The 11607-nt window shown below is 31.1% G+C and overlaps 1 protein-coding gene across 1 annotated transcript; it reads left to right on the forward strand.

The window, feature by feature from the left end:
* Positions 1-3749, forward strand: LOC149562364 (sugar transport protein MST4-like). The gene is made up of 4 exons (XM_089823875.1): positions 1-139; positions 711-1036; positions 1764-2390; positions 3303-3749. The coding sequence occupies exons 1-4, from the start codon at positions 1-3 to the stop codon at positions 3747-3749; spliced, it is 1539 nt and encodes a 512-aa protein (XP_089680001.1).
* The last annotated feature ends 7858 nt before the right edge of the window (positions 3750-11607 follow it).

Below are 11607 nucleotides of genomic sequence, written 5' to 3' on the forward strand. Positions count from 1 at the left end.
ATGCCTGCCATGGGTTTTTCACTTAGGAGGAAATCGGTGGTAATGGAGTTTGAGGGTTACATAACGCCTTATGTTGTTATCACATGCATCTTGGCTGCAACTGGTGGGTTGATGTTTGGCTATGACATTGGAGTTTCTGGTATGTTTTGCTTTCATTTTCCATTTTCTTCCCTCAAGGACTTTATGTACTTGTTCCCATTTATGCATTATTATCTCCATGTTCATAGGGCTTCTTTATCTGTTAGTGATGGAAATAGGTTGTTCATTTTGAAAAAGTCATCTAAATATGATTTGGGTCTCATCTCTTGTACAATTTCTTATACAATATCTCTGAGCGTTTGAATTTTGTTAGATGGTGTAATCGATAAAAAGAACTATTATCCTTATTCATTCAATTCAACACACTTTTCTGAATGTTCTGAGGCACATCTTAGTTTCAATAATATCGGAAAAACTGTTGTCTTATGGTTTTCTTTAAACCCAAAATATTATCTGATATGGTAACACAAGTTTATATTGACCACTTTATCTAAGAACTAAAGAATACTGAAAGATATTCATTCCATCAAAATCATCTGCAAATTATACTCATCCTCTTCTATCGGACTTGTTAAAGTTACAATATTTTTAGTTGACATGAATAAATATTGGCAAATAATAGCTTAGTTGTAACATTGCTCAGATTGTAATATTTTCATGTTCATTTTCAGGTGGGGTTACATCTATGGATGACTTTCTGGAGAGATTTTTCCCAGCTGTGTATATGAGAAAGAAAAAACCCCACCATGCAGAAACTACATACTGCAAATACGACGATGTAAAAATCCAGCTATTCACATCGTCTCTGTATATGGCGGGTGTTGTAGCGACACTCTTTGCGTCATATACAACAAAAAATTTCGGTCGGAAACCTACCATTCTAATTGCTGGCTTATTTTTTATTGGTGGGGTGGCATTGAATGCAGCAGCTGTTAATCTTCTGATGCTTATCCTCGGAAGAATTTTGCTCGGATGTGGGGTCGGGTTTGCTAATCAGGTAACATTAAATTTCATTAGTATAAGATGTTTTTGGATTTAGTTTAATTTTTAAAAGATGTTTTCAATCAATTTTGTAGTTGATATGTATTCTTATTGCTTTTAAAGCTTTAATCTTCTGGATCATATATGTGTCATGAAAGTAAAAAGAAGATTGAATGATGGCTCACATCTTCAAGTTATCATTTTCAGTATCAATGTTTTAGCTCACACTCATAGTCCATTTTTAGATATTCTTTCCTCTTTCAACTCTAACGATGATAATGATGGATTGTAGCAAATGTTTGCAAATTAAATGTAAGGTCTGATTTACTAATCAAATAGACAATATAGCAAACTTGAAGATACAACATTTTGACAATTCATGATGTTAGTATGAGATCCTTCTAGATCTAAGTGTATTTTACACAGATATTTCACATCAAACTTCATCAATGCTCGAAAGTTTTGTTGTTTCTAAATTGGACTGTATAAGAATTCTTAGTATCAATATACTGTATTCCTGTATTCCAGTATTCCACTTTGTGATCTATCATCAGGATAATAAGAGTGTTGCAAGAATATCTTAAAATTATCATGATGATAATGTGATATATAAGAAAAATACCAAAAAACCTGATGATACTCAGCCATGCATGATAATAGATCATAGCCAAGATTTCATTTTTCAAACTCAAATGATAAAGGATCAGGATTTGACACAATGGGAAAATCTTCTGATGGTGCAGGTAGTTCCACTTTTCCTATCTGAGATAGCACCAGCCAGGATAAGAGGCGCCCTGAACATTCTGTTCCAGCTAAATACAACGTTAGGGATTCTATTTGCCAATGTGGTAAACTACGGAGCTGAAAAAATCAAGCCATGGGGGTGGAGGCTTTCACTGGGTCTAGTAGGAGTTCCTGCAGTTCTTCTCACAGTGGGCTCCCTGTTTATAGTGGAAACACCCAACAGCCTTGTTGAAAGAGGATACCTGCAAGAGGGCAGAGATGTACTGAGAAAGATCAGAGGAACAAACAATGTAGATCCAGAGTTCAATGAATTGGTGGAGGCCAGTCGAATGGCACAACAAGTTAAGCATCCATTCAGAGACCTGTGGAAGCGTAGAAATAGGCCTCAAGTTGTCATAACAATCTGCCTTCAAATCTTTCAACAATTCACTGGTATCAACGCCATTATGTTTTATGCACCTCTGCTCTTTCAGTCATTGGGATTCAAGAATGATGCTTCACTCTACTCTGCTATCATTACTGGTGTAGTAAATTTTTTTGGCACTATAATTTCAATATTCTCCGTTGATAGAGTGGGGCGCAGAATGCTTCTTATTGAGGCCGGGGTGCAGATGTTTATTACCCAGGTAAATATATCATTTTTTAAGTCTCTCTTATGTTTGGATTAGATTATGTGAGTCTCTTGTATTGATATTTTAGATCATATGCTCTCTAATCTATTACAAGGATCTAGAAAGTGCTTATGTCACTTGTTATTTCTGATTACATTCTATGATCTATCGTTAATTTATCTCTATGATCTATCATTAGCTTTTATTTGAATAAATATTTTAGATAATATTTCACAATCTATCATGAGAATATGAAACTAGCTCATTTCTGTTGTTTTTGAATTCTGTGCATCAATGTCTTAAACCACATGGTCCTTCATGATCCATCACCAAGATATAGTATTTACACATCCGTATGTTTACTCATTGATATTATTTATGGGCTAGACTGTGTAAGTTATTTGTATCAATATTTTCAATTACATTCCAGAGGATAAGGAACTTACTTATTCCTACTATTTCTGGATTAGACTATGTATAATTTTTTTTTAATCAGTGATAGAGCGTACTTATTCCTTTAGACTAGATTATGTACGGTTTTACATGAACATTTCGATCACACTTCACATCTATCATCAAGATAGAGTGTACCTCAATTAAATGATATATAAGTTTTTAACATCAACATTTAAAATCACACTCCATTAACTGTCATGGAGGAAAGCTTTATTTATCATAAAGAGACTCCGTAAGTTTTCTTTCCCTATCTGAATCATATTTGTGTCAGTTCTTTTCAGCTTTAACACTCAATCAAAGAGTGTGATCTAATATGTTGTAACAAAAGTTTGACATAGTCTAATAAAAAAATTAGACATAGATAATCCACAAACAACAGATTATAAAAATCTAATATCATTAACAGACCATTAATATTTCTTTATGTTGAAATTTGAGCAATATGTTTGAAGAAGTCGTTTTGACTTGTAGGTGATAATTGGAGTTCTGTTGGAAGTAGGCTTCAGACAGGATGAACACCTTTCTCGTAGCACAGCTATTGTGATAGCGGTTATGGTGTGCACATTTATTTCAGCATTTTCATGGTCATGGGGGCCTCTTGGATGGCTGATTCCCAGTGAAATATTTCCACTGGAAACTAGATCAGCTGGGCAGAGTCTCACTGTGTGTGTTAACTTTGTCTTCACTTTTGTCATTGCACAGGCATTCTTGTCCACTCTTTGTCATTTCAAATATGGGATTTTCTTTTTCTTTGCTGGTTGGATTTTAATCATGACTATATTTGTATTCTTTCTCCTTCCTGAGACGAAGAATGTGCCAATTGAAGAAATGACAGAGAAAGTGTGGAAACAGCATTGGCTATGGAAGAAGTATGTGAGAGACGTTGATTTAAGTGATGATGAAGGGGAAGATGCTTAATACAAATAAGAAAATGGAACAGCCAATGCTGACTATTACTGACTATTGGTTAAGATCTGCAGACATTAAGGAAGGAGGATTTCATTGGTGTATCAGACCATCATTTTGAAAATGAATAAACAATCATGAGTTTGTAGCCATCATAAATGCGAAATGATTTTGTTTAGGTATATATTTTGGTTGTCATGGGCTCCTGATTGTTATCTGTTGTTGGTTATTCTCGAGTGCTTTTTCATCTCATAGATTGTCTTTCTTGCATGCATTGTTCAGGATGAGTGACCTGCAATTAAATCTTTCAAATTAGTTCAATTATTAATAACATATATTTAAAAATAATTGTGGTATGAATAACACATAATCGTAGTATGATTGTGTTTGACCTTTTTTTTAAAAGGGGAATGTGTTTAATTTCTTTGAAGTTAGAAAATAAATCTCATTTTCATATTATAATAAGTTTGGGTAAACAAAATATTTTTAGCATTGGTTTGTTGAGATGACTCATCTTAAAGTATATTAAAGGGTCTAAGTAGAGAAGTGAATAGACTTTCAAACGAAAAACTATAATAAATCAATACTTAAAATATACTATTCAAATCTATTATGAGAATTTTCTTTATAAAATAGAATCATGACTTTAATAAAAGCTAGCTAGGAGGAGATAAACAATGCTCGAAGCATTGACAACTTTGAATGTGGATCCTACCTAACTCTGACCGATGTCTTACTAACCAAACTTTTTGTTTATGTTGTGTTAGCTAGCACCATTGTCTGCACAAAACAAAAACCCACAATGTGTGTTCAAATTCAAAAGCTTGCGCTATATTTGATCAATCAAAATCTTCTTTCTTCTTGTTCTAATGCTCACCTCAACATTTTGTTTTAGGTGAATCTTTTAGATAAGGATAATGCAATAGACTTCTAGTTCATGGACAAATGAATTAGTTAATATCCTCTAAATTTGTTTTCTAGACTACGCTTAGTCTCACAAACATTAAAAGTTTTCTATCCACTAAATAGTTGCAACACATTTTTTTCGCACACTATACATGTTTAATTCAAGCAATAAAAGGTTGTTGCGGGGCTATCATGTTGAATGCATTTGTCATCCAACTAACCTCAAATGATAAACATACATTGAGCTTCATCAAAATTATCATATGAAATCTATTTATGTTTTCTCCTAATTTTTAGGTCTATACTTGTATTCATAGCTGAGGCCATTAAATGTATATTTTCATGCATTTTATTCATTTGTTTTTTTATTAAGGTGAAAAAAAGTTTTGAAGGGGCTTTGAAACCCTTTTAAATCTCTAAGAAGATAGATATTCAATTAGATCATAAAAAACAATAGTTACCTAAGGAACATGTAACATACCAAAAAAGACCCAAAAATAAACGACTAGAAAACAAGGCACACAACCAAGACAAAAATAAGAACAAACCAGCATAGAAGCCCACAATAGGGTAAACCCAAACCAAATTAGACCAACTACATAAAAAAGGATTTATGTTTCCTTCTCCAAATCCTCATGTCTTTAGAAAGACTCTTTGAGGTGGGTCTTCTCCTTGATGTTATCCTTTATCTCCAATTCATTTTTCTTCCTTGGGATGCCTCTAGTTCAATTTCTTAGTCCAAGAGTCAAACTAATCGCAAACTCATCTTCATTATCAACATGATGACATGTTTCTCCTTCTAGCTCTATAGTAAAACATGCAGACCTCTGAGATTGGTTTTATATTCCCTAAGTATTTTTTGATTATATAGGAGGATGCTCTTAACCATAGCTTAATTCATCTCAATATGATCATTTGTATTATGCAGTTGGGTCTCAATTGCACTATTTACTTTTCTCACAAGGTCTTGCTCTGAAATACTTTTTATGATATTATTTCTATCGCCAATACCTCTCTATTCATTTTGGTTATCTACCTTTCTTCTAATCTCCTAATGGTCTATATTAATATTTTTAATCTCCTGAACCATCCATTTGTCAATCCTCAAGGAGTACATGGGTAAAAGCACAAACCTGTGTCACCTTTTATAAAGGAAAAGTGATATAAGAATTTAAACTCTTCAACTTTAACGACATAAAAGTGGCATTTGTGTTTAGAATTTGAAGATGATGGAAACTAATGAAATGTGTAAAACTGGATGAAGTTTATGTCTGTAATTTTTTTTTCTTTAAAAATTGACTGAAAATTTTATTTATTTTTGAATTTTTAAAGTCTATTTGTTAATTTTTTAAAAATACTAAAAATATAGTGTTTTTTCCCCATCAAACAAATATATGTAAATGTTCATATTTTGGCCTGATTTTGGAATATGTTAGAGTTGACATGTATACCTAGTGCACCAAAAAAGAAAAATTGAAATTTGACTAATATTTTTCAAGTTATAACTAGTCAAAGTCAAAGTTATCAAAAATTGATAGTTTTTTTCTCCTGTCAAACTTTTTCCATCAAATCTAAATAATTTTTTTTTTAAATTCCACATTCTTGAAGAAGACTCTCTCCTCTAGTGTAGCATTAATTTTTGAACATGATTTACTATTTTTTTCTTATTTTATAATAGACATCTTCCTAAATCTTAAAATACCTACTTGTAATATTTTCAAATTATAACATATTATCCATAATCAAAATACTAAGTAATTTTTATGATCATAATCTTGACTCTGAGACTTACAAAAGTATATTTTTAGTTTTAAAAAAATTTCAATTTAGTAGGTCAAATTGGCCTTCAAAGTGAGATGTTTGCAGAAGTTCTTATTTTTGTTTGTGTGGCTGCCACCTAGGATGACACATAGGCAATTATGGCTAAAACCGTTTCGGCCATACCTGTTTCGGCCAAAGGGGTTCTGGCCGAAACCCTTGTCGGCCCAACAAACTACAAGCGATTAGTTTGGATGTTTCATGTATAAAATAACTTAGTTTGGAAATTTCATGTATAAAATAAGATTTTTGCTTTCTTTATTTTAATAAATATAGAAAACAACGAAAAATGAAAGAGCATTTTTGGAAGACAATGATTTTTGAAGCCATTTTTAGCAACTATTTCGTAGATTTAATTAGAATAGCAAAGGATCGAATATTTTAAAGGTGTTTTTTCCCATCTACTTATTTTTATTTTTATGTATTCTAAATTGAAGCATTAGCTAGTATTTAGTGTTCAAAATCTGAATTTATTTTTTTGTTTCTATAGATTAAATTATTCAATGGGTAGTAAAAGGAAAAGATCAAAGAAGTATGATAGGAAAAGAGATGACAAAATGAAAGGTCATACAAAATGTAACCAAAACCAACCTACTAAAATTCCTGAATAGGATGAGATTCATGACGAGAATGAAAATAATGAAGAGGAAGAAATTGGTAGTTCTACTGATAGAAACAAATTAGAAGACATAACAAATTTGATGGATTTGGATGAGGAACTACTTTTAAACCAAATTCCATCTAAAGATATGATAAATGATAACACTATCAGAAAGCATTGTCAAAACATGTGGCATGAATATTTCAAAGATAAAAGTATATTTGGACAAACACAATTATTTGTCAAGTTATTTAGGAGAAAAGATATGAGGCCTATTTTAGAGCTATTGGGTGTTGATAACAGGAAAAATCATGCACATAATATTAATAAAACAACAGTTGAAAACTTGCAAAATTCTTATAACAAAATTGACAACACAACTCGAGGAGGTGATTTGAGTAATGCACGTAGAGCATTGATGACTACTATATCTAGTAGAAAATTGACACATAGAAAATAGGTAAATGCAATTTCTAATGTACTACATATATCTAAAAGAATTGTTCAGAGATATATCAAGAGGAGAAATATGCTAGATGATAACATTGAGAATAACTGGGTGAATATTTGTAGAGTTCCTCGAAAAGACAATTTTTGAAGATGTGAAAAAACAAGTTATTGAATTTTGGATCACACATTCTTTCATTTCTTCCAACAGACGTGATACTATACAAATTAAAGATCAACAGACAGGGACCAAAATTGAACATCCAAAAAATTTCATAAATATAATTCAAAGTGAATTATTTCAAACATTCAAGCAAAAATTTTCAAATGTCAAAATATGTCAGAGAATGTTTGAGAGTTTGCGTCCTTCCTTTGTACGCATAAATAAGATGCGTGAAACTTGTTGTCGAAATCATGTTGAATTTGGTCTACACTTGCAATCATATAAAAAAGTTATGGCAATACTTGATCCTAATTTTTTCATCCATAGCAGTACAACACAATTTGTGAAGTCCATATTATGTGATAAATTAGAAGATTCATATGAGTTCAAAATGCAATGCATCAAAAATTAGTGTGAAGATTGTGGAGATTTATGCAAATTGAGAATATTAATGAATCCACACCAGTTTCATGGATGAGATATGGATATGAGACATACCAAAATAAGACAAGAGATGAATCCAAAAAAATTGTATTGAAGGGGAGTGAATTGCATTATGATGAGTTTATGACTAAGTTTCGTCCATTGATATATCCACATATCCAACATTGTCATGGTGTACGATGGCAAGTTAAATAGTTTCATGATTCCAAAAATTGTTTTCCACCTAGTTGTATACTTTTAGTTGTAGATTTTTCTGAGAATTATACATTTGCACCTCAAATAGAGCTTCAAGGGCAATATTATCATTTTGAACAAGTTGCAATATTTGTGCAAGTGACCTATAGACATGCACAATTTGAGGTGGATGAGATAGAAAGGTTGGATGAAAATGAACGCATCATCATCAAAGAGGTTCATTTCTATATTAGTGATGATAGAGTTCATGATAGGAGTTATGTGGCTCATTATTTTGCAATGTTCTCCAAAGATCTTAGAAATCATAGAATAAATGTTTTAGAGAATTGAATTTGGTTTGATGGATGTGTAAGTTAGTATCAAATTTACATATTTATTTAACTTTATTTTAACTTATATTTATTTGTATGTATGCCTATTTTGATTTGATACATGTACACAGATAATTGTAGATACTTATCATGTTTCATGTTCACTGAACAATTCAAATCTCCAAAAGCATTTAATTGGTTAGCAATGCAATATGCTAGAACCAATATTAGGTTTTTATGGAATTTCTTTGAAAGTGGACACGAAAAAGGGGAGCATGATGGAGCAGGAACACGTATAAAGTGTGCACTTTGACAACATGAACTTGTAGGTAAATATATGCATTTAATGTGCATGTTTAATACTAGTAGCATATATTTTAAATTATATATATGCATATTGTATGTGCATACAAGGAATAGGATAAAGAGTGCAAATCAAATTGTTGAATAGTGCAAATTTCATTTTGCTACTCGAGATACTGAATACAATAAACCTTACTGTTGGGAAGTGAAAGGTGAACTAAGTTATATTTATTTTTAATGTATTTTCAAATTCTTGAATTTTTTATTAAATATTTATTTGAAATATGACAATTATTTATTGTATTTGTAATGGATATAGATCGATCTAATCCTTACAATTGTCAAACGATTCTTGGTATTAGACATTTACATCAAGTGATGACTATAGGAAACCATAAATCTCCAGTAATTAAAGTAAGAGAGAAAACATGGTTTTGTGATGATTACATTAAGGACAATCCAGTGAGTGCATGTGAAAATATTGTGAATGGATATGTTTCAAATTGGGATTTGAAGGAGATAGTTAGAAAGCTTCTTTTTGAAGATGTTGACATTGACATTTATGATCTTGTATATTCAACCGATTATGAGTGCATTTTTTATTTAGTTATGGCAGGTTTGTGTGCACATATACATATAAATAAATTGATATACATTTATATTCACTTAAAATTAATTTATATTTGTCTATTTTTATATACATGTAGGAGATATTTTTGCAGTTCAAGCCTTACCAGATAATGTGGAAAATGTGGACTATTATCTTTTAAGATGCACAAAAGAAAAACACAAGTTGCTAGAAGGAACTATAGATGCTGATGAATAGTCATATCCAACTGGATCTGTTGTTATTGAAGGAACATATTATCAACAAACAAGGGTAACTAATAGTGGTATTGAATTTATTGAATACAAGCCTGGAGCAAAGGTTTTACATTACAGTAACCATGTTATAGCAACCAAGTTACAATTTGAAGCAATACAAAGAAGAGGACGTCGTGTAATTTAAAAGTGGAAACTATCTATTGAAGAACATGGAAAACTTCTAGAGATAATAAAAACTAGAGAGGATCCTAACAATACAATGTTTGTCAAGCTCTAGTTTATGTATGTACTTATTGTGGAGCTCTAGTTCAGCTATGTCTATATAGTGCTTATACTTTCACATTTAATGTTGACAGGATATTTTTTTTATAAATTTGTATACATTGGATCATTTATCTTGGATATGCGATTTATTAGGTCCATTTTTAAAAAAAAAATTAAATTAGATATGGATATCTCATTTAAGACAACCTCTTAGGACCTCCCCTTAAGACAACCTCTTAGGACCTCCCCTTAGGACTACCTATTACCTAACCTCCCCTTAGGGCCACCTATTAGGACATCCCCTTTGTACCACCTTTTAGGACCTCTCCTTAAGACAACCCCTTTAGTATTTGTATGTAGTTATATACATTGTATATGTTTTCTTATGATTGTTAATGCTGTTATGTATTTATGTACATATAATCTTTATGTTCTTATATGTATTAACTTTTATTAATTAAATTTTGTAACATGCATTCTTTAGGTAATGTACTCTTTATATGTTCTTATGTACATGTATATGTTATATTCTTACCTGTGCATTAATCTACATTCTTATATATGTATAATTTAGGATCTCCCCTTAAGACATGTCATTAAATATAGTTAATTAATTACACTTAGATTAAGGCATTAAGATGAATAACATATACGGAAACATGAATAACACATACATAAACATAAAAGATTAAGACATTAAAAGATCAATTTAACATGTACATAAGACATTAAGTTCTCGTACTCTTTATGTTCTTAAATATGTATTAAACTTATTGATTAAATATTGAAAACATACATACACTCAACATGAACATAAGACATGAACATAATATTTACATCTATGTAAAATAACACATCTATGCAATAATGTATACATACCCATGTAAAATGTATCCAAAATACCATATAAAATGTCTCCAAAATACCACATCAAATATCTCTAAAATACCACATGTATCAAATGTATCTGAAATAACATGCACATCCATATAAAAGTATCTAAAATAAGACATGTATCTGAAATAACATACATATCCATATAAAAGTATCTAAAATAACACATGTATCTGAGATAATATACATCTTTGGATATAAAAGTATCTGAAATGACATGTATATATATAAAATATCCTGACAACATCAATGAAATAGACACGTGTAAACTAAGATCAACCACATCCCCCTGATCCTTGACCCCAAAAGGCTCTACGATCTGGATTTGCACCCTGTGTCAAATGAAAGAAATTTGTAAAATTATAAAATTATACATATTCAAGTATATGTGCATGTATTAAATATCATATGTACATTATATATCCATCAAATATATATAATAAAAAATACATAACATACCTGTGACTCATGTTGTGAAGGATCTACCAGAGTATGAAGATCTCCAAAATGCAACAGACTATCACTAAGACCCTATAGAACACACATGTACATGTTGTGAAGGATCTACCAGAGTATGAAGATCTCCAAAATGCAACAGACTATCACTAAGACCCTATAGAACACACATGTACATGTACACAAGTTAAATTGAATCACTCAAGAATATGTATGTATAGATCTAAGCACATACATATAAAA

This window comes from Cupressus sempervirens, chromosome 4, assembly GCF_028749045.1.
Source record: "Cupressus sempervirens isolate cs-2001-9-10 chromosome 4, ASM2874904v1, whole genome shotgun sequence".
Classification (NCBI taxonomy): Eukaryota; Viridiplantae; Streptophyta; class Pinopsida; order Cupressales; family Cupressaceae; genus Cupressus; species Cupressus sempervirens.

Excerpts from the sequence above, each read along its gene's own strand:
- LOC149562364 (XM_089823875.1), top strand. The coding sequence starts at position 1 with ATGCCTGCCATGGGTTTTTCACTTAGGAGGAAATCGGTGGTAATGGAG. Across the intron at positions 140-710 it reads CTATGACATTGGAGTTTCTG|GTGGGGTTACATCTATGGAT; the intron begins GTATGTTTTGCT and ends GTTCATTTTCAG. Across the intron at positions 2,391-3,302 it reads TGCAGATGTTTATTACCCAG|GTGATAATTGGAGTTCTGTT; the intron begins GTAAATATATCA and ends TTTGACTTGTAG.